Here is a 24727-nt window from a genome sequence, read left to right on the forward strand (position 1 = left end):
TTGGTGTCAATTTCAACTTTAGGTATTCTGCCTATGCCATACTTTTTATTACTGCATCAAATGCAGTTTCCACTCTCTGCTTTGTAAGATGACCATAATACTCTCACTCTCTTAAAATCACTATCTGGCCAGGCGGCGGTGGCTCATGCCTGTAATCCCAGCACTTTGGGAGGCCGAGGCTGGTAGATCACTTGAGGTCAAGAGTTCGAGACCAGCCTGCCAACACCGTGAAACCCCATCTCTACTAAAAATACAAAAAAATTAGCTGGACATGGTGGCGGGCGCCTGTAATCTCAGCTACTCAGGAGGCTGAGACAGGATAATCGCTTGAACCCAGGAGGTGGAGGTTGCAGTGAGCCGAGATCACACCACTGTACTCCAGCCTGGGCGACAGAGTGAGAATCTGTCTCCAAAAAAAAAAAAAAATCACTATCTAACCTCTGTTCTATGTATTTTACATTGTGAAGATGAGTAATATTAATATCTGCCTTCTGTGTTTTAAAATTGTCTAAAAGGGAAAATCAAGTGTGTCTGACTGACATTCTCTAAGGTAACTAGTTATGGATAGAGTTCCTTTTTGTACTTCCTTGTTCTGCTTTCTGTTTTTCCTGTCATCTCAAATTGCCTTGGTTTTTTTCTTATTGCATTTTCTTATTGCATTTTCAAAGTTTTCATTTTCCCATCCAGTATATCGAGTCTTCTGCCTTCCTAGGGAATTCTTCAGACTTTTCTATCCTGCTAATCTGAACTTACTGCTTTCTGAGTATGCTGCACAACTGTCTTTTTTTCCCTTTAATTGTGTTCCTATTTTTAATAAATTATTTAAAAATCTATGAATACATATTTAAGTGTCTTGCTAGTAAGAAAATATGCATGTATAATAAACTGTGCCTCCACATATGAAAATGCTTTTCCTTTTTTAAAAAATCTGGTTTTGTTTAGGATTCTGTTTATTTCATTTTCCTCCCTGACGCTCCTGGTATTTCTCCCCATCCCCTAGATATTTTTTGGTTTTGGAAACTTCTCTTAAAGGAATGAGCCTCCCCTCTTTAGTTTTGTTTTTACTTTTTCTCTACCATCTATTGTACTGGGTTGTTAATAGACCCTTGTAAATATGTTTTTCTGTTTTGGGAAGTGTTCTAATTCTTGGATAATTTTCACTCATTCATTTTTCTCTATTCTCTTTTTTTGGGGAGGCATATATTATTTGTATGTTGGAATTCCTGTAACAACCTTCCCCCCATCCCCAACTACTTGCCTGACATTTTAGGTCGACATTATTTTTGCAAACTTTCATTGAATTTTTGTTTTGGTGAGCATGTCTCTTTTGAGACAGAGTCTCGCTCTGTTGCCCAGGCTGGATTGCAGTGGCGCAGTTTCAGCTTACTGCAGCCTCAACCTCCTGGGCTCAAGCTATCCTCCCACCTCAGCCTCCTGAGTAACTGAGACCTCAGGCATGCACCACCATGTCTGTCTAATTTTTTTTTTTTTTTGGTAGAGATAGGGTTTTACCCTGTTTCCCAGACTGGTCGTGAACTCCTGAGCTCAAGCAATCTGGCCGCCTTGGCCTCCCAAAGTGCTGTGATTACAGGCATGAGTCACCGCACATGGCCTGCATGTCTTTCATTCTAAGTTTCTTCTGATTTTCTCGCCCCTAAACATTTTCTCTTCTTGCTTTATATTGCAGTATTTTTATGCCTTCTCTAAAGTAAAAGATTTCTTATAAAATTATGAAAGTAGATTGGGCAGGGTAGCTTACACCTTGTAATCTCAGAGTTTTAGGAGGCTGAAACAGGAGGATCACTTGAAACCAAGAATTCAGGGCCAACCTGGGTAACATAGTGAGACCCTGCCATTACAAAAAGTTTTTATTTATTTATTTTTTGAGATAGAATCTCGCTGTCGTCCAGGCTGGAGTGCAGTGGCACAATCTCAGCTTGCTGCAACCTCCGCCTCCCGGGTTCAAATGATTCTCCTGCGTTAGCCTCTCAGGTAGCTGGGATTACAGGTGCATGCCACCACACCTGGCTAATTTTTGTATTTTTAGTAGAGATGGGGTTTCACCATGTTGGCCAGGCTGTTCTCAAACTCCTGACCTCAAGTGATCCACCTGCCTCGGCCTCCCAAAGTGCTGGGATTACACTGCACTCGGCCTACAAAAATTTTTAAAGAAAATTCATTAGGCATGGTGGTGCACACCCATAGTCCCAGCTACGGGGGAGGCTGAGATGGTAGCATCACTTGAGCCTGAGAGGTTAAGGCTGCAATGGTCTAGGATTGGAGTTCTGCGCTCCAGTCTGGGCAACAGTAAGACCCCGTCTCAAAAAAAAAAAAAAAAAAAAAAAATTTAAAACTGAATATTTATTTGGACTGAAAGAAGAAATGACAGCAAATTATAAAGTTAAAAGAAGTCATATCAAAAAATCACAAAATCCAGAAAAAAACATTTATTAAGTACTGGACACATCCTACTTTTGCTTTTCCTTCATTTTTTGGCTGCTTTTTCTTTGATCGCCTTTTTATTTGGCAGTGACTTTGTAATACTTTTATACAGAAAATAAAAAGATCATATAGCTTTCCTCTAGCATTCAGGTGTTTTGCTGTATGGGAGTCAATTTTTATTTTAATTGCCTGCTATAATTATTTTTTATTTTGGTAAAATATATAGCTTAACATTTACCATTTAAAAAAGTATATTCTATTTCCTGAATTTTTTGTTTCTCTGAGGGAGTTTCCCCTTTTTGATGGGAAGAATGTTTTATCTTTGTGAGTTCTCCCGTGTGATGATCTGTGGGCCTGCTGATATTTAGGAATGAGGCTTTCCGTGAGGCAAACTCTGTGTTTAGAGTTTGTCTGTATTTAGAGCTCATAGTTAAGTCTCATTACTTGTTAATGGTCAGACTTCATTATCGGGTGAATGGTCAGGGAACCTCCAAAATGATAAATGGTAACTGGTTTTGTTCTGGGATGTTAATTTGCACTCTAATGGCCCTACTAGTTGTTTTGATATCTTCAGAGTAGAACCTTAATTTCCTGCCTACCCAAGGGTAAGCATTGGGTGATCATTTTGCTATGTGCACAGAAGGTAAGAGGCATTGATTAGTGTGTCCTACAGATTCTTCATTTTTAAAAATCTCATGTCTCATTTCTGCTTTGCTGGATCTCTCATTGTTTTTTGGAGGAAAGGTATTGGTTCCTTTCTCAGGTACCCCCCAATGATAGTTTAGGCGGTTACTTCTTGGGCCAGAATTTCACCATTTGTATCTGCTGATGGCTCCTCTCTCATCCTCTTTATTGTTTGCATTTAATATTTTATTTCTGTAACTTTCTTGAGTTATGTTAATGGAATCTCAAGGGAAAGTAGGTAACAGTAAAGTAAGCTGTTTATACTGTCATTCGGAATTGTAAGCCCCTGCAGACTTCTTGAGTGATGTTAATGGATGTTGAATCACCTTTCAATGTGGAGGCACAAGCCTGTTTCTTGGTGTCACGTGTATTGCTCTTTGGTTGTTTGCTTAGCAGCGATGAAAATTGAGAAGGCAGACGTGTATGTATAAATTTGGTTCAGGATAGTATCTCACTAGCAGCTCCCAATATAACCTTTCTTTCCTTCCTTCCTTCCTTCCTTCCTTCCTTCCTTCCTTCCTTCCTTCCTTCCTTCCTTCCGTCCGTCCGTCCGTCCGTCCGTGTGTGCGTGCGCAGTGGCGTGATCACACTCATTGCAGCCTCAACCTCCTGGGCTTAAGGGATCCTCCCACCTCAGCCTCCCCACTAGCTGGGACTACAGCCATGTGCCACCATGCCTGACCTTTTTTTTTTTTTTTTAAGAGACAAGGTCTTGCTCTGTTGCCCAGGCTGGTCTCGAACTCCTGGCCTCAAGTGGTCCTCCTGCCTTGGCCTCCCAAAGTACTAGGATTATAGGCGTCAGCCATTGTGTCCAGCAAACCATTCCTATTTTTCCCACTAAAATAATCATAAAATCAGAAATGAATGAAAGCTGCAATCATTACTACAAATGAAAATTGACAGATACAAAGACAGAACTCTGGGAGTAAGGGGTACAAATGATGAGGCAGATTGAATCAGAGAAATACTATATAAATTTCAATTTGTACAACGTGTATTTACTTTGTTTTTTGAAATGATGACTACCAGGAGGAAAAATCCTTGTCCTCATTGTTTGTTCAAAAGTCAGACCTGGAGCCACTGCTAACCAGAAAACTGAGCAGTCATCAACTTCCCCTCACAGTTTTTCTACATATAAGCATATTAGTAAAATTAGGGTGATGGGGAAGAGGACTGTGGAAATGGGAAACTGATAGTGTACATGTAGTATAATTGTGCATTATTATCCAAAATATGATACGTATACTTCTAGAAATAGTAGATATTTTAGGTTGTATGTGAATGAACGTTTTAAAACCCCAAAATTTCTTTTAATAACAGCAATACTAACTAGTTATGAGGATGCTAAATTAGGTAGTAAGGACCTGTTTTATGATGTTAAAAATATCAAGTAAATATTATAGTTGTTTATTAGTTTTGGCAAAACATTATGAAAGTAGTAGACAAATGACAGAAGCTTGAAACATTTCCTCTAGATAAAAGCTTGCTAGAAGCTGGCAATAGTACTGCCTTTTATACATACCACAGTTGTAAATATGGGAGTTTGACACCCACTTGTGTGTCAGACAGTGGAGTCATAAACAGTAAGTTTGGAGGATCTATCCTTGCTCAATATAGAAGTTCTATTATGATTGATAGGGAAATGACTTTGACTTATTGTTGAAGCCCTGATACTAAACTAATCTGATTTCGTTTGAATCTTTTTTCCTCTAGAAGTAAAAAAAGGCAATTAAAAAAAAATCGTTTACTTAATTTTCAGTTTCTTCTTTGAATAGCAAAGTTTGGAAATGTAGGAGGTTGGAACTGATCTCTTGTCACAGAGTTTAAAGGTTAAGACTGGGGAATTATATTTGTTTCTAAATGAAAATATTATGATTATACATAAACTGAAACTACAGTGTGAAGATGGGCAGTAAATGAGATACATATTTTTGAAGCAGCAACTGGTTTTGTTTTTGTCAGACCCTGCAGCCAGCCTGCGGCCATAAATAAATGTAGTCAGAACTAGTTTCATAAAGTTAGATGAATATGTTCAATAAATAAGAGCCATTCTCCATAGTATTCATATTTTGAACATGATGAACAAGATTTAGCCAAAAAATATGTGCATATTCTTATGACTCAGGGACATCACACAAAAAAGAAAAAGAATAAAATTGAAAAAATTAATGTGTGTATTCTTTTTTCCCTAGATTGATAAGCAGCTTCTAATAGAATGCTAATTCAAAGGTTAGTTTTATGTATTGTAAACTATAGTTAGATAAATAATGGTTACTTTGAAAATCCACAGTAAATGCTGCTGATTTGACAAGGAAATGTGTTTATTTAGTTATACTCTAAGGATGGTCTTCTCTGTTGGGGTAGAAAATTAGTTCATTTTAAAAGATCAAAATAGCAGGATTGAGCAATATAAATACAGAAATAACATTTATATAAAAATCGAAGTGCAAAACAGTATAGTATGTCATTCATGAATAAGTAATATGTTGTAAAACTATAAAAATGTACAATAGTGTGATAAATGCCATATTCCAGATAGTGGCTCTGGGGATGTGGAGAGAGGAATAGTGGTATTATTTCATAGAAAACAATCTAGAAGAAATATGGCAGTTGGGCACAGTGGCTTATGCCTGTAATCCCAGCACTTTGGGAGGCCGAGGCGGGTGGATCACCTGAGGTCAGGAGTTCGAGACCAGCCTGGCCAACCCAGTGAAACCCTGTCTACTCCCAGCTACTCAGGAGGCTGAGGCAGGAGAATCGCTTGAACCCAGGAAGCAGGTGTTGCAGTGAGCCGAGATTGTGCCACTGCACTCCAGCCTGGGTGACAGAGTGAGACTCCGTCTCAAAAATTAAAAATAATAAAAAAAGAAATATGGCAAAACATTAAGAAGTGACAAGTATCGGAGGGACATATATAGGTACTTATATATTCCACATTTCTGTATGCTTGGAAAAGTTTATGTAAATTTTTTTATGTGTGATTACCCACTGATCTACAGTGACTTTTTAAAAGTAATATGCTAAAACCAATCCATTGAGTGAAATGACAATTGGATTAAATTATAACAGTATTAATGCAGACAACTCTATTTTCTAGTTACAGTTATCAAGAAGTCAGTATTGAATTATTTGCTTGCTTTGCAAATAAGAAAATGTAAAATTTTTAACTTTTATTTAAGGACCTAAGATGACCAATGGACTCTATTTCTCATGTACATCAAGTCCTTACCAAGTCTAAGAAGTAGAGCAGCATCTGCATCTCCGAAGTTCTCAGTGTGCTTCCCCTAGTGACATCTCCCTGCCTCCCCTGTCCTGAATTTTGCATTTCATTTTCTTGTCTTAAGTGTCAAGGGAAAGGTTCGTCAAAGTCAAGTCATATTCAGCCTTTTTGGTAGTGAAATATACATAACGTAAATTTACCATTTTAACCATTTACAGGTAACTTAAAAGTATACAATTTTGTGGCATTAAGCACATTCACAGTGTTGTGCAATTACTGTCATCCACATCTAGAACCTTTTCAGCATCCCAAACTGAAACTTTTTTTTTTGAGACAGAGTCTTGCTCTGTCGCCCAGACTGGAGTGCAATGGCGTGATCTTGGCTCACTGGAACCTATGTGTCCCAGGTTCAGGTGATTTTCCTACCTCACCCTCCTGAGTAGCTGGGATTACATCCCGCCGCCATGCCTAGCTAATTTTTGTATTTTTAGTAGAGACGGGGGATTCACTATGTTGGCCAGGCTGGTCTTGAACTCCTCACCTCAGGTGATCTGCCTGCCTTGGCCTCCCAAAGTACTGGGATTACAGGTGTGAGCCACTGTGCCTGGCCCCAAACCAAAACTCTTAGCTCTTAAAAACTAAGTCCCTGTTGTCCCCTTTCCCTGGTCCCTGGTAACCTTTTTTCTACTTTGTTTCTATGAATTTGCATATTCTAGATGTACCTCATATAAGTAGACTCAGACATTATTTATCCTTTTGTGTCTGGCTTATTTTACCTAGCGTAATGTTCTCAAGGTTCATCTGAGTTGTACCGTGTGTCAAAATTTCATTCCTTTTTAATATTAAATAATATTCCTTTATATGTGTATATTTTGTTTTCTGTTCATTTGTTGCTGGACACTTGGGTCATTTTTATCCTTTGACTATTGTAAAAAATGCTGCTATTAACATTGGTGTTCATGTATCTGTTGGAGTGTCTGCTTTCAGCTTCTCGGGGCATATACTTAGAAGTGAAGTTGCTGAATTATATGATAGTTCTGTGTTCAACTTTTTGAGGAACTATCATGTTCTCTTCCACATTGTCTATGCCATTTTACAATCACAGCAGTGCATGAGGATTTCAGTTTGTCCACATCCTTACCAACACTTTTTTGTTCCCTACTGGCCCTATTTTTTGGGGGGGGTGGATAATAGCCATCCTGATTGGTGTGAAGTGGTATCTTACTGCTAGATATGTTTTAAAGGAAAAAAGGACAGTTCTTTAATGTGATTTAAATTGTTAAAATATTGTATGTGTAAGTGAAAAAAATACATATACACTTCTTGTGACTTACGATCTTACACAGCTATAACAGCAAAACGAATTTTCAATTTAAGTGCAAAATAAAACCTATTAAAATTAATGTTTTTGACAGTGTAAACCAAATTGTGGCTGTCTTACTTTATAAATAACTTAGTCTTATGTGAGACTATCTATTTCAGTTACAAATTATAACTGCAGAAACTTTAACTGGTAAAGGAATTCAGAGTATATAGTTAGGGAAGTTTGCTGACATTAGGACTTGCCAAACTACCTATAGTCAAAATTAATTAACAAAATTAACGATTAATGTGTCAGACTTATAAATTGTCATTTAGTTTATCATTTGGTTGCTAGTATGATTCAAAAAGCAAACTGCCTAATGAAATCTTGTGGTCACCTACATGAGCCATAATATACATATATTTATTTTTAATTAATTGTCTAAGTTAGAACCCAAAATTCTTTTTTCTGAAATTTAAAGAAAAAAAATAAAATTAGTTTTGCCACCTCTGATAATATCGATAGCCCAAAATTAAGAAAATGCTAACTTCTCCCGATGACTTCTTCAACAGCCTGTTTCAGCCTGTGAAACATATTCAGGAATACATATGGGAGAATAAATCAATGTGAATGGGGTAGCTGCCATAAAAATAATGTTCTTAATTTGTGTAATTATTTTCAGTTTTCAGAGCACACTTACAGTATGTTGAATCCTCAAAATAATTCTTAGCTATTCAGGAAAGATGGTGTTTTCATTTTACAAGCAAGGAAACTAAAACTCATGGCGGTTACTTTAGAAATAGGAGTGCAAAAGAAGAAATAAGCATGGCATGTGAAAATAACAAGAGTCCTTATCTGTATTGGGTTGTTTTTGGAAAGTATTGAGAAATAAGCTGGATCCAAGTGACTCTGGAATTTGGATTTGATGTAATGGAGTATTTTCCAAACTTGCTGGTCATAAGAAGTCCCTTCCTTGGAGACTGGGGCCAGGGTCCTAGAATCCTTACTTAACAAGTGCTCCTGAAGATTCTTATACTTAAGCCAAATTGGTTAATTACGCATTTATTATTTTTGAGCAAGGAGCTTGGTGTCATAAAAATAGTGTCGGGGGAATATATCTAAAGAGTAGGGTTGAAGGGTAAAGAGAGTCATAAGACAATGTTTATTTTTATATGAGGTAGTTGTGGCTTTTATTAGTTTGCGACTATGGAAATGAGATATGGGGAATCATGGAATTATAGAGATTGCCTGGGAAAACAAAGGAAAATAGGGAATGAGTGATTTGTGGAGAGATTTTATAGGCTTGAACATATATTGAGTCTTTGTTCATAAAATGTCCAGTAGATATTTGAAAATCTAATTTGAATTCCAGAATTGGTAAAACATTACACTTAAGTCAGACCTTGCCAGGCTAAAGATATTGTATATTCTTATGTACATTCTCAGTATCATATATTCTCAATATTAAACTCAGTTGCAGGTTGCATTGGTTGTAGAAATTCTGCTTTCAGTTTTTGTTTTTCCTGACTCTTCAAATCTTCTCGCTAGGCTTCTGGGCTAGATCTCCCATAAATTTGAAATAGTTACTCCTTACTCCCCAAGTAAGTATGGAAAAGAGAGACAAAAAGGTTAAGATTGAGCTGATAAGGAGAAGACCCTGGGGGTGCGGGGGAGGTAGTACACAGTATTTAAAGTTAACAGGAGCTGGGTGTGGTTGTTAACACCTGTAATCCCAGCACTTTGGGAGGCCAAGGCAGAGAATCAATTGAGGCTGAGAATTCTAGACCAGCCTGGGCAACAGAGTGAGACCCTGTCTCTATTTTTTTTTTTTTTTTCCCGAAACTAATGAGTCCTCCCTCTTTTGCTTTTAGTTCTTTAAGTGAAAGCCACATCAGGCACACTGAAAACCTAACTCTTTGTTTTTATATACTGGTCTTATTTTTTTTCTTGATTTCTTTCCTGAACAAAATGAAACAATTCTTTGAGATGCTTGTCTTTGTGATGTGCACAGCCACTTTTGCTTTCCTGTGGTGGCAGATTCTTACAGGATGACCCACTAAGTTTCAGTGCTAATGACTCCATTTGAGCTTTTCAGTTCTGTTTTGCTGGTTTCCCCTTTGGCAAACCCTCATTACCCTATTCAAAAAACTTTGGGAACTGTTTCTACCCCATTTACTGCAGAGTAACATTTGTCTCTGAAGTGTAAGATTTCCTTCCCATAGTGAGCAATAAGTTTTCTGTTTTTGTTCTCATTCACAGTCATCTTTCCTTTTTCTCCCTTTCTCAGCCTTCTTGCTTTCTTCAGGAAGATCTCCTGCAAGATCTCACCTATGGTAGTCTGAGTTTAACCCTGTTAATTAGCTGCTTTCACATTGAAATCAATCTAATCTACTTTAATAGAAAACTTTTCAAATGTATGTGAATGACTAGGTATTGTTCGAAGTTTTGCTATGCAATAGATAATGTAAGTCACTTAGTGAAAATAGTTTGCCTTTTTTTTTCTTTTTACTTTTAGTGATGGGGTTTTGTTGTAGGCTGGTCTCAAGCTCCTGGCCTCAAGCAGTTCTTCTGCCCCATCCTCCCAAAGTACTGCGATTATAGATGTGAGCCATCATGCCCAGACCTAGTTTGCCATTTTCTATTTTATTTATTAATATATTTTTATTTATTGCCCTTTTCCACATGTTCTAAGCCATTTTCTAATAGAACTAAAGGTGTTTTTTTTCCTTTTGTGGTTCAGCTATTATATGTATCTGCTACTTTTAGCATTAACCTAAAGCTTCCTGTATATGCCAAGTCCCATGTATTTTGGAATTCCATGTGGCTCTTGTGCCCTCCAAAGAAGGGTGGAGAGAACCTCTTAGACCCCAACTTCTGGATACTCTTGGCCTAGATTTGGGGATTAAGTGAAGGGTACCTAATGAATAGAACCTATACATTCGTATACATCTGGCTTGAGAAAACTCCCCTCTCTCTCTCTGTCCTTTTTTTTTTTTTTTTTTTTTTTTTTTGAGATGGAGTTCCGCTCTTGTTGCCTATGCTGGAGTGCAGTGGTGAGATCTTGACTCACTTCACTGGATTCACTGCAATCGCTGCTTCTCAGGTTCAAGTGATTCTCTGGCCTCAGCCTCCCGAGTGTCTGGGATTACAGGTGCCTGCCACCACGCCCCGCTAATTTTTGTGGTTTTAATAGAAATGGGGTTTCACCATCTTGGCCAGTCTGGTCTTGAACTCCTGACCTCAGGTGATCCGCCCACCTCGGCCTCCCAAAATGCTGGGATTACAGGCGTGAGCCACCGCACCTGGTCTCCTATCTCTCTTATAAGTAGACTTTTCTTCTTGCTTCTTTGAAACAGAAACTTTTTGTAAATAAATAAAGTGTATAAAGGTGAGCCATATTGGGAAGAAGGGGCTAATAGAGGAGTTAGAACAACCAGGTAAGCAGATTTTTTTTTCCTATTCTTTTGAAAAAAAAAAAAAAAAAATTTTTTTTTTTTTTTTTTGGTCTTTCTGAAACTGGTACTATTTCAGAATGATAGGTAAAAGTCTCCATGGAGAAGCAGGGGATGTGATGCCATGTTTACTTGCCCCCTATCCCCATAATTATCTTTTCACCTATTGAGGAAAGTTGGGCTCACATAGACTCTCTTCTTCATGGGACAGACCCTGAGTTTCATGTCTAAGAGTACCAAACTGGAAAGTCATAAAGAAATCTGCAGTAGGAATTTAATCTGTAGATTTGGCCACATAAAGTGCGGGTGTACTTTTTATGTTATACTTCAAAACACCTTGAAAGCCATGTTAGTCTTTTTGCTGTCTTTAACAGTTAAGAATTTTTGCATGAGAATTACCTATTTTGTTTCTAGTAGTAGTTTTTCCAACCTTTCCCAGGCCTTCAATCTGTAATTCTGAAGTTTTTAAGAAGAGTTAGTTACCTACAGTTAATACTTCTGTCATCTTTGAATTGCTGTTATACCATATAGGTCTATGAGAGAGAGTTGCCAGACTTAAATAATTATTTATATGCTTAATTTCTTTCAACATACAGAATAATTGTTTAAAAATTTTTTTTCTCTGTAAACTGTAACTGAAACCCATGCTGCACTGGAAAGCAGTGTTTCAAACTGCTGTACCCTCTGCCTGAAGACAAGTTTTTATTTCTTTATCCTAATACCCAACAACAATTAGTATCACTTTAAAAGATGAAATAGAGGCCGGGCATGGTGGCTCACGTTTGTAATCCCCGTACTTGGGGTGGCGGAGGCGGGTGGATCACAAGGTCAGGAGTCCGAGACCAGCCTGACCAACTTGGCGAAACCCTGTCTCTAAAAATACAAAAATTAGCCAGGTGCGGTAGCACACGCCTGTAATCCCAGCTACTCAGGAGGCTGAGGCAGAATTGCTTGAACCCGGGAGGCAGAGGTTGCAGTGAGCCGAGATTGCGTCACCGCACTCCAGCCTGTGCAACAGAGCAAGACTCTGTCTCAAAAAAAAAAAAAAAAAAAAAAAAAAAAAAAAAAAAAAAAGATGAAATAGATGCCCATGTCTTTGCTAAGTCAGTGTGGTGCAGAAAATGATAAGGAGGGAGTATTCCAATAGTGACCTAAAGTATTTTAATCAAGAATTCCAGACACTTTTCTCCACCCATATTTTGATACGTGGATTTAACATATGCCGTCTTAATTTAGTAGTAAAATGTTGAATATTGCACATATATACTAGAGAAATGTATAAATGTTAATAAGACTTGAGGACCAGATAATTTTGGGGATACAGTTGTTAGCTGTAAAGTAAAAATTTCAAGTTTAATGATTGAAAACCAGTCTCACTGCTTCATTAGCACAATTGGTTTGGAAGGTTTGCTTCTGGGCGAATGAAGTGAACAGTAGCAAAGGATGGGATTGCTACTTTAAAAATACTAAAATATGAGGATAAAGAGAGATGTCTGTCAGAGGATGTTTAAAATGAAGTAACTTCTTAAAAGCAAGGGACTGAAGATGTGCAAATGGTTATGAGGTCATTGTATTAAACATTAGCATTGTGCTTCTCAAGAAGAAATTAGCAGATAATCTACTGAGCACTATAATTTGGGAAGTACTGAGATGAACAATTGTTTTAGTTGTTGCCTGACCCACACCCCACCCCCAGTAGTCTGGAACTGTGCATGTTATGAAGAGGTCATGTGACGCTGATCCTTGGTTTTGCTCATTTATCCTGTCAAAACAACTTAATGTAGATGGAAAGAAATGAACAAAATGAATAGAATGGGTTATGCATCAGCTTTAGTTTATATTGAAGGTAATTAATGCTGCAATTGGGATAATATAGTATATTAAGGCCCCAGGAATATCCAGCTCCATAATGATGAAGAGAAGGTTCTAAAAAGCAACAGTGGCTAACCCATTCTAAGTCTCACTTGACGTTTTAATGCTACTTTTTGATACGGTATTTTAAAATTTTATCATTGTATTCATGATAATTTGATTGACAGTTGGTAATATTTAAACAATACATGATTCCTCTTATTTTACCTTCAGCTGTAATTTAGTATAAAGTTCCTATTTCTTTTCAGTAATTATTATATAATAACAAACATGAATCTTCTGAGAAGAAAATTATTTTAGAAGTTTTGCAAAGTATTTAGGGTTTGTTGTCAGTGAAACATGAGTTTTGAAGCAAACCTTCATTTGTCTCTTAGTTCTGCTTTTCCTGTGAGTTTGAGGGAGATAATAAAATTTTCTGAGTCAGTTCATCTCACAACGTTTTTCTGAGAATTAAATGAAGTAAAGCAGCCAGCCAGTAAATAGCAAATACTTGGCAAAAATTATTTTTAAAACCCCAGGTGTTCCTTCTGATCTGTGTCTTATGTTAGTTTTGGTCTACTTTATTATTGTCTTAAAGTCTTTTGGGTGCTAAAATAATGTACTTCTATAAGATATTTTGTGAAATGTTCCTAGATTTAAAAAAAAAAAACAAAATTTAGTTACAGAGGAAACACGTAGACGAATTATTGAAAGAAGCCCTAAATTGTGTGTTTAGGTCCCCCCATTTCCTGCTTTGCTGATGACAATCTGGTGTCCTGTCTTTCTAACTTCAAACAGTAAGCAGGGGTTCCCAGATCCCTTAACATAAATAATACGTTTCAGAAAGGATAGAAACACTTAGATCTAGAAAGTAGCCTGTATTGATAGTATAGATGTCTTCTGGGCAAATTAGAGATAGAATAATCTAAATATTTCTATGGAATTTTTAGTTTGCCATTCAGTGTATTCTCAAGGAAAATTAAATACGGATTTTTGATGGCAAAGAAGTCCCCCCTGTTTTTTTCCCTCTGCACCTTGCTATAAATAAGTAGTTGGCAGCTTTTTTACAATAAACTTTTACAAACCATTTTTAAAAATCAAGAGCTGTTTGCAAGTTGATCATTCTGCACAGGTTGTATTGGAGTTAACTGAGATTCAGAGGCCCAATTTCAATTATCATTTTTCTTTTAAGTCACAGGAATTTTTTATCCTTGGGGAAATGCTAATTGCTTATTAAGGACACACACACACACACACACACACACTTTTAAAGGGGTATTGCAGGGGAAAAGACATTTATGGAATTCATTCAACAAATGGCTGTTGAACAAGTCACTATGCTAGGTTGTCAGGTGCTAAAGATAGAACACCAAAAAGGTATTTTGTCATTGCTTTTTCATGACAAAATAAAGCCTCTGAGGGCTTATTCTGCAGGGATAAGAGTCAATATAATGTTGCCTGTAATTAAGTGTTTTGTAAGAGGCATGTACCTAGTATCCATTGGTTTTGACGCTATTGGGCAGAGTAGAAACAGGAGTAGTAACTTGGTTTCCTTTTATTACATTCTTCATTGGGTACTTTTGGTGACAGAGTGAGAACCTTAAAGTTCAATTAATAATTGATATAATAACCAAAGAGAAAAATTAATGAACAAGAAGGTAGATCAGAAAACATTGCCCAGAAAGTAGCATAGAGAAGGAAATGGAAAATGAAAGAGAAATTAAAGGATAAAATAAGGTTATATACACATACACACACATTTAAAAATTGTTTAAAAAGAAGAATTGGGAGGGGAAAAAAGAGAATGAGAGGAGACAGTGTTTAGAGAGATAATAACTGAGAATTTTCCTGACTTAAAGACAAATACTTGAGTATTTAAGTTATTGCTTAAAAAAAAAAAAAAAAAATTAGGCTTCGTGCAGTGGCTCACACCTGTAATCCCAGGCTTTGGGATGCCAAAGTAGGATCGCCAGAAGTTCAAGACCAGCCAGTGCATCATAGCAAGACCTCATCTCTACAGAAAATTTAAAAATTAGCCAAGCAAGGTGGCACATGCCTGTAGTCCTAGCTACTTTGGAGGCTGAGGTGGGAGGATCCCTTGAGCCCAGAATCTGAGGCTACAGTGAGCTATGATAGCACCACTGCATTCCAGCCTTGGTCACAGAGTGAGCGCCTGTCTTTCAATCAAACAAAAATAAAAACAATGTTTTGGTTAAAGATAGATTGATTTTAATCAAGGCAAAGGTAGAACTGGAATTTATATTTAGGTCTTTCTGCTTCTAAAGCCTATGTTCATTTCCTGACATTAAATTGCGTGTCTAGCAATTGATGACTTATTTTGGATGTGGAAAGTTAACTGCACCTTACAAAAGTGAGACTGTATCTGAGTTACACATTAACAGTAAAGATACTAAAATGATCTCAAGCATGAATTTATATAACCCAAATCTATCATTTATAACTTCAGCATTTGCATGTTTTAAACACCATCGATCATGATTTAGTAATGTTTAGTATCTAAGATTAACTGTCTTGATTTAGTGTTTTATCATTTTAAACCACATTCTGTTTTGGTTTTTCATTTTAGGATCGAAAATTAACAAAGTCTGAGAGGCAGAGATTTAAAGAAGAAGCTGAAATGTTAAAGGGTCTTCAGCATCCCAATATTGTTAGATTTTATGATTCCTGGGAATCCACAGTAAAAGGAAAGAAGTGCATTGTTTTGGTGACTGAACTTATGACATCTGGAACACTTAAAACGTAAGTTCATCAATATTACAAAAGCTGACCAAGAAGTATGAGAGAGTTTGATTTCTTAAATTTCAGGTCTCCCAGTTTTACTTTTGTTGTCCAGCGTACTAAGAAGGGAACAATCCTTCCAACTGTTACTGTATTAGCATATTTCCTTGCCCACAAAGTCCTCTGGTATATAAAGTGATTTGATAATTATTTCTTGGTAAGTATTGAAATGAGAAGTTATGGCCGAGCGTGGTGGCTCACGCCTGTAATCCCAGCACTTTGGGAGGCCGAGGCAGGCAGATCACCTGAGGTCAGGAGTTCGAGACTAGCCTGGCCAACATGGTGAAACCCCGTCTCTACTAAAAATGCAAATAGCTGGGCATGGTGGCGTGCACCTGTAATCCCAGCTACTCAGGAGGCTGAGGCAGGAGAATCGCTTGAACCCAGGAGGTGGAGGTTGCAGTGAACCGAGATCACCCCACTGCATTCCAGCCTAGGTGACAGAGTGAGACTCCGCCTCAAAAAAAAAAAAAAAAAAAAAAAAATTGAGTGGCTAAGGGATCAGAAATCAAATGTCAAGGTAGCCCTCTGGTGGTTAAAATGAGATTAAGATTTATTAAGAAACTACCTGTTTTTTTTTTTTGTTTGTATTGTGCTTTGCTATATCCCTGCAACTTTTATATCAAATGCAGATTATATTGTGACAGTTATCACTTAAAAAATACTTTTAGGCCGGGCGCGGTGGCTCAAGCCTGTAATCCCAGCACTTTGGGAGGCCGAGACGGGCGGATCACGAGGTCAGGAGATCGAGACCATCCTGGCGAACATGGTGAAACCCCGTCTCTACTAAAAAATACAAAAACTAGCCGGGCGAGGTGGCGGGCGTCTGTAGTCCCAGCTACTTGGGAGGCTGAGGCAGGAGAATGGCGTAAACCCGGGAGGCGGAGCTTGCAGTGAGCTGAGATCCGGCCACTGCACTCCAGCCTGGGCGACAGAGCAAGACTCCGCCTCAAAAAAAAAAAAAAAAAAAAAAAAAAATACTTTTAGTTCCATTTCCCATAGCATCAGAAATTAATCCCCAAATAGCTAGTTCTGTCATTCCTTTCACGGAAAAAGGTTTAATGCAGAAATTTCTCATTACTTATTGTAAAGAGCTTTTGGTAAGAGTTGGAGTATGCCTTTGTAATCCCAGGTTTCTTAGAGCAGCAGTCCTCAAACTTTTTGGCACCAGGGATTGGTTTCGTGGAAGACAGTTTTTCCATGAACTGGTGGGGGGGGGTGGGGTTGGGGGAGTTTGGACCGATTCAAGCACATTACATTTATTGTGCACTTTATTTCTATTATTATCACATTAAAATATATAATGAAGTAGTTATACAACTCACCATAATGTAGAATCAGTGGGAGCCCTGAGCTTGTTTTCCTGCAAGTAAACTGTCCTATCTGCGGGTGATGGGAGACAGGACAGATAATCAGGCATTAGATTCTCATAAAGAACGCTTAACCTGGATCCCTTGCATCCACAGTTTACAGTAGCGTTCATGGTCCTGTGAGAAATCTAATGCTGCTGACAGGAGGCAGAGCTCAGGTGGTAATGCGAGCAACGAGGGAGCAGCTGTAAATACAGATGAAGCTTTGCTTCCTTGCCTGCCACCCACCTCCTGCTGTGTGGCCAAGTTCCTAAAAGGCCATGGACTGGTATCAACCTGTGGTCCAGTGGTTGGGGACCCCTGGTGTCTTAGAGGATCTATTTTTACCCAGAGAAGAACCTGTTTTAAGTTACCTTGTATAAATTTTTTATTTGGTGAAATTCGATATTTTAAAATTGTCACTATGGCGATATATTCTTTATTAATTGTTAAGGTTAATACTGCTGAGCTGATTAATTCCAGATCATTGGAATACAGTGTTGCAGCACCTGGATATAGTCACTTGCATGTATTCTGAAATGCTTACAGTTAACATGTTGAAACATCAACAGATCATTTCTGTCCTGCAAATTCTAATTTCTTTATCCAACTTCCACTCTTGTTTATGGCAATACCTTTACCCTCGTTAGACAGGCTTCTTGATATTCTCTTTTCTTCCACTAGAATGTGCTAACTAGCACTATATACCTGGCACTATGAACAAGTGCTAGATATCACATTCTGGCGGAAGTATCTCATACTGAATGAAAGTGTTTGAATGAATTAAGGAGATTATGTGGTAGTAATTATGTGTACATCTTGAGATTCTTTCCATTGGTTTGGATACTTAGTTGGTTGTCAACTGTTTGTCTGGCATGCCTAAGATTACTCTAAAATACAATGGTTTACTTGTTTTAAAAACTATATTGAGGGGCTTTGGGTAGCATAGTGGGATAAGCCCCCGTGGAATGGCTGTCCCCCAGCGACAAACTGAAATGTGGAATATAATAAAAGTTTTTTCCAATACATATCTAAGCTTTAAGGAAAGAGAGGTTAACCTCCAGATCATAAGCAGAGATAACTCGAAGCCAAAACAGGAACTTATACTCTGGGATTTTAGACCACATATTGGTTGAGGAGTTGATGCTAATTTTAATGTCCATGCAAGGACAGAAAGCCTTAGAACTAGGTAGAGAGGGGAGCTAGAATGTAGCCTGTGTCAAATAACTGAATTATCCATGAAGAGAGAGATCTTAATGCCCCAGCTAGTGAAAGCTGCAAGGAATTTTACCTGTGTGCAGAAGACTATGGATAAGAGGCGAGACCTATGAAAAATAGAAATTCCCATCAAATGCTAACAGTGTTCTTAATTATTCTTTAATCTAATCTTATTTTTCTTTTTTTGGAGACAGGGTCTCACTCTGTTGCCCAGGACGGAGTGCAGCGGCACAATCATAGCTCACTGCACCCTCAAACTCCTGGGCTCAGGGAATCCTTCCACCTCAGCCTCCCCAGTACTTGGGACTATAGTTGCTCACCACCATACCTGGCTAATTTAAACAAAATTTTTTTTTGTAGAGACAGTGTGTATTTTGTTGCCCAGGCTGCTCTCAAACTCCTGAGCTCATCCCGATTTGGCCTCATCCCCATTTGACCTCCCAAACTGCTGGAATTACAAGCATGAGTCACGGTGCCCAGCCTGTTTGGTATTCTTCCATCTCATGTGTAGATGGCGCTGTAACATAAATTTATACCATCTACTTGGTACAGGAGTCCCAAACCAAAGAACGTACATCATAATTGATCAGGAACTGAAAGAAAACTCCCAGGGACATTTTCACAGTTCCTTGGTCAGTGTCCAGAGGCAAAACAGTTTCCAGAGAAGATGACCTCACAAATTACAGATCCTACCAATGAAGGGGAATAGACACAACCAGAAAATAGCACTGCAACAATTAAAGATATCATGGACAAGTCTGAAAGTGATTACGATTATTTACATAATGATGTCAGTAAAGATATATGTAAGTGTATATGAAGTATATAAGAGAAAAGAAGGAATTGAAGGAATAAGACACCATCAAAGAAAAAAAGGCATAATTTAAAAGCTTCTGAAGAACTTCTAGAAATGTGAACATTAAAATTCAAACTTAAATGGTTTAACGGTTAAACAACAGACTAAATTGAATTGACAGGAATAATAACTATGAAGAAATGAGCAACAGAAGGCACAAAAAAGACAGAAAATATTAAAAGAGGATGACATAGTAGTGAGAATACCTAGTTAGATTTAATTATCTAAAAGGGGTTTGTCTGTAATCCCAGCTACTCTGTAGGCTGAGGCAGAGAATCACTTGAGCCCAGGAGGTGGAGGCTGCAATGAGCCGAGATCGTGCCTCTGCACTCCAGCCTGGGTGCCACAGCGAGACTCCATCTCAACAATAAAAATGAAAAAGTAGAGAGAATGAGAAAAAGAAAAATTTCAGAATTTAAGACTTCTGATTGAGAATGTATACAGATTCCTAAGCGAGTAGGTTGAAAACATTCATATTCATTTCTGGAAGAATGAATAACTAGGAACATTGGCAGCATTTGGAGAGGCAAATTGGGAAGGAATAGGAATGAACTCCAAAATACATGCTTTTTGGACCTTTTGAGTTTCTACCTTTGTTCTATATGTATATTTACATTGAAGCAGATAAAACACCCATAGCTGAAAAATGAGATGGGAATGTATGAGTTAGAAAATTTGGATTAAGGCCGGGTGTGGTAGTTCACACCTGTAATCCCAGCACTTTGAGAGACCGAGGTGGGTGGATCATCTGAGGTCAGGATCACCTGAGGTCAGCTCGAAACCAGCCTGTCCAACATGGTAAAACCCTGTCTGTACTAAAAATACAAAAATTAGCTGGACATGATGGCGGGCACCTGTAATCCCAGCTACTCGGGAGGCTGAGGCAAGAGAATCACTTGACCCTGCAGGTGGAGGTTGCAGTGAGCCGAGATTGTGCCACTGCACTCTAGCCTGGGTGACAGAGTGAGACTCCGTCTCAAAAAAAGAAAAAAGAAAATTTGGATTAAAAATTGAAATAAATTTAGACTTATTTTTTTTACATAGACATGAAATTCGAATATCATACAATTAACCGTTTTAGAATGTACAATTCAGTGGCACTTAGTACATTCACAATGTTTTGTAAGTACCACATCTATCAAGTTACTAAACATTTTCATCACCTCAAAAGAACACTCTGTGCCCATTAAGCAGTTACTCCGCATTTCCCTTCTTCCAGCCAGGCAGCATATTTTTTCTTTAATTGCACATTATCTAAGTTCTTTTTCTTTTTACATTTAAAAAGAAATTTTCAGTTTCTGAGCTTCAGAGGCTTATGCCAACAGGAGGGTTTATTTAGTAGAAAGAGTGCTAGACTTGGAGTAGAAGTTGTGACTACTCCCAGTGCTGCCCCTGATCAACTGTGATTTTGGGCAAATAGCTAACCTTTTTTGGGTCTCAGTTCCCCATGTACATGTAAAACAAGTGGTTGGACTACCTGATCTCTGGGACCATCCATTCGTGGATGGGATTTTTTTATTGTAAAAAACATAACAAAATTTACCATCTTAACCATTTTTAAGTGTACAGTTCAGTAGTGTTAATACATACACATTTCTGTGCAATTTCTAGAATGCTTTTCATCTCACAAAACTAAACTCTATGCCCATGGAACAATTTCCCATTTCTCCCAACCCTCAGCTCCTGACAACTACCAACTTTTTACCATCTGTATGGATTTGTCTCATCAGGATATGTCCTATGAGTAGACTCAAAGTATGTTATGGATCCTTGTGTTTGGCATCTTTGACTTAGCACAGTGTTTTCGAGGATCATCATGATTGCACGCATCAGTACTTCATTCCCTTTTATGACTAAATACCATTCCATTCCATGGAAATATCTGCTGCTGCTATAAATATTTGTGCACAAGTATTTTTTTTTTTTTTTTTTTTTTTTTTTTTTGAGACGGAGTCTCGCTCTGTCACCCGGGCTGGAGTGCAGTGGCCCGATCTCAGCTCACTGCAAGCTCCGCCTCCCGGATTTACGCCATTCTCCTGCCTCAGCCTCCGGAGTAGCTGGGACTACAGGCGCCCGCCACCTCGCCCGGCTAGTTTTTTGTATTTTTTAGTAGAGACGGGGTTTCACCGTGTTAGCCAGGATGGTCTCGATCTCCTGACCTCGTGATCCGCCCGTCTCGGCCTCCCAAAGTGCTGGGATTACAGGCTTGAGCCACCGCGCCCGGCCAGCACAAGTATTTTTTTGAGTACCTGTTTTCATTTCTTTTGGCTGTACACTAGGAATGGAATTGCTGAGTCATGTGGAAATCTTTGTTTAACTATTTGAGGAGCCATCTTACTGGGAGTGACATGGTATCTCATTATGGATTAGATTTGCATTTCCCTAATGATTAATGATGTGGAACATCTTTTCATATGCTTATTGGCTATTTGTATATCTTTGGAGAAATGTTTATTCAAGTTCTTTGCTCATTTTTTATTGGATTGCTTGTCTTTTTGTTGATTTATAAGAGTTCTTTATGTATTTTAGAAACTAGACCCTTGTCCATGATTTACAGGTATTTTCTCCTCTAGGTAGCCTTTTTTGCTCCTTGATAATGTGCTGTGACATACAGATTGAGTGTAGTATCTCTTATCCAAAATTCTTGGGACCAGAAGTGTTTTGGGCTTTGAATTTTTTCAGATATTGAAACTTTGAATTATACTTACCAGTTGAGCCTCCTAAATCTGAACTCCAAAATGTTCAAATGAGCATTTTTGTTGTGTGTCATGTTGGTGCTCAAAAAGTTTCAGATTTTGGATTGGAGCATTTTGGATCTTGGATTTTCTGATTGGGATGCTCAAGCCTGTGCCAAGTTTTAAATTTTGATAAAATGCAGTGTACCTGTTTTGTCTTTTGATGGTTGGGCTTTTGGTGTCATGTAAGACTCCATTGTCATAAATAACCAAGGTCATACAGATTTATACCTAAGTTTTCTTCTAAGAGTTCTATCAATTTAACTCTTCTATTTAGGCTGTTGTTCCATTTTTAAGTTAACTTTTGTATATGCCGTGAGGTAGGGTCTGATTTCATTCTTTTGCATGTTGATACCCAGTTATCCCAGCATCATTTGTTGAAGAGACTTTTTCCCCCATTGAATGGTCTTGGTACCCTTCTCAAAAATTATTTGATGATATGTATAGGTTTATTTCTGGACTCTCAATTCTGTTTCACTGATTTACATGTCTGTTCTTAGGCCAGTACCACACTGCTCTGATTACTGTAGTTTTGTGGTAAATTTTGAAAATTAGAAGTGATTTCCTCTAATTTTGTTCTTCTTTTTCACTATTTTTTTTTTTTTTTTTTTTTTTTTTTTTTTTTTTGAGATGGAGTCTCGCTCTGTCGCCCGGGCTGGAGTGCAGTGGCCGGATCTCAGCTCATTGCAAGCTCCGCCTCCCGGGTTTACGCCATTCTCCTGCCTCAGCCTCCCGAGTGGCTGGGACCACAGGCGCCCGCCATCTCGCCCGGCTAGTTTTTTGTATTTTTTAGTAGAGACGGGGTTTCACCGTCTAGACCAGGATGGTCTCGATCTCCTGACCTCGTGATCCACCCGTTTCGGCCTCCCAAAGTGCTGGGATTACAGGCTTGAGCCACCGCGCCCGGCCTCACTATTGTTTTTGACAGTTGAGGTCTTCTTGAAATTTCATGTGAATTTGAGGATTAGATTTCCATTTCTACAAGAAAAGGATGGTGGAATTTTGACAGAGATTGTGTTGAATCTGTAGATCACTTTGTGTAGCATCACCATCTTTAACTATATTGTCTTCTAATCCATGAACACAGGGTGTCTGTCCATTTATTTATGTCTTTTTAAATTTCTTTCAGCAATGTTTTGTAGTTTCATTATTCAAGTCTTTCACATCCTTGGTTAAATTTATTCCTGGATCCTTTATATGCTATTGCAAATGAAATTGTTTTCTTAATTTCCTTTTCAGATTGTTGATTGCTGGTATATATAAAACAACTAATTTTTGTGTGTCAGTCTTGTACTTTTGCAGATTTGCTGAATTCTTGTATTAGCTCGTCTGTGTGTATGTGTTCATTCTTTGGGGTTTTTTTTTTTTTTTAAACAAATGGGGTTTCACTCTGTCACCCAGGCTGGAGTGCAGTGGTGCAGTCATAGCTCACTACAGACTTGAACTCCTAGGCTTAAAGGATCCTCCCACTTCAGTCTCCTGAGTAGCTGGGACTCCAGGTGTGTACCACCATGCCCGGCTAATTTTCAAATTTTTTATAAAGATAGGGACTCAATATATTGCTTAAGCTGGTCACAAATTCCTGGCCTCAGGTGATCTCCTTGCCTCTGACTCCCAAAGTGCTGAGATTCAGGTGTTTGCCACCACACTTAACGATTCTTTGGGATTTTTATATATTGGATCAAGTCATATGTGAATAGATCTTTCTGGTTTGAATGCCTTTATTTTTCTTGTCTAATTGTTTTGGCTAGAACTTGAATTATGATTAGCACTGATTATCCTTGTCATATTCTTGATTTTAAGGAGAAAGCTTTTGGTCTTTCACCATTGAGTATATGTTAGCTGTGAGTTTTTCATAAATATTCTTTATCATGTTGAGGAAGTTCTCTGCTAGTCCTATCCTAGTTTGTTGGTTTTTTTTTTTGATGGAAAGGTATTAGATTTTCTCAAATGCTATTCTGCATCAAGTTAGATAATCATGAGACTGCTTCGTTCTATTAGTGTGATACATTATACTGATTAATTTTCTTATGTTGAATCACCTTGCATTTCATAGATAAATGGCGTATAATCCTTTTACTATGCAGTTGGGTTTGGCTTGCCAATATTTTGTTGAGAGTTTTTACATCTACATTAATAACAGTGTTAGTCTATAGTTTTCTTGTGGTATTTTCAGTGTCAGGGCAATACTGGCCTCATAGGATGATTTAGAAAATGTTTCCTCTATTTCTACTTTTTGGAAGAGTAGGATTTGTGTTAATTCTCCTTTAAATGTTTGGTAGAACTCATCAGTGAAGCCATCCAGTCCTAGACTTTTCTTTGGAGATTAAATAATTTAAATGTATTTATTTTTCTTTCGTAGTATACCGTTTTGATTCCTTTCTCATTTCCTTTTGTGTATATATTTAGATATTTTTTCAGTGATTATCTTGAGGATCACAACTAACATCGTAAACCTCCAACAGCCTACCCTGAATTGATACCAACTTAGCTTTAATATTATAGCATACAAATCTCTGATCCTATACAGCGTCACTCCTCCTTCCCATTTTATGTTTTCGTTGTCTCAGATTTTATCTTTATACATTGTCTACTCATTAACATAGTTTTATAATCATTATTTTACATGCATTTGTCTTTTAAATCATGTAGGAAATAAAAGGAGTTATAAACCAAAAATACATTAATATTGGTTTTAATATTTAGATGTGTGATGGACTTTACCAGAGATTTGATTTGGTTTTATGGCTTCAAGTTATTATCTAGTGTTCTTTTATTTCCTCTAAGGATTCTCTTTAGCATTTCTTAATAGGGAAGG

The 24727-nt window shown here is 37.8% G+C and overlaps 1 protein-coding gene across 9 annotated transcripts in view; it reads left to right on the forward strand.

Moving 5' to 3' along the window:
- The window catches only part of WNK1 (WNK lysine deficient protein kinase 1), a 160921-nt gene that overhangs the window by 46952 nt on the left and 89242 nt on the right, over nt 1-24727 (forward strand). For all 9 annotated transcript variants that reach the window (XM_010363546.2, XM_030938656.1, XM_010363550.2 and 6 more), the window contains exon 2: nt 15540-15712. In XM_010363546.2, coding sequence (XP_010361848.2) covers nt 15540-15712 — 173 coding nt within the window. The remainder of the gene's footprint in view (nt 1-15539; nt 15713-24727) is intronic.

The sequence above is a fragment of the Rhinopithecus roxellana genome, chromosome 10 (genome assembly GCF_007565055.1).
Source record: "Rhinopithecus roxellana isolate Shanxi Qingling chromosome 10, ASM756505v1, whole genome shotgun sequence".
In the NCBI taxonomy this organism is placed as follows: domain Eukaryota; kingdom Metazoa; phylum Chordata; class Mammalia; order Primates; family Cercopithecidae; genus Rhinopithecus; species Rhinopithecus roxellana.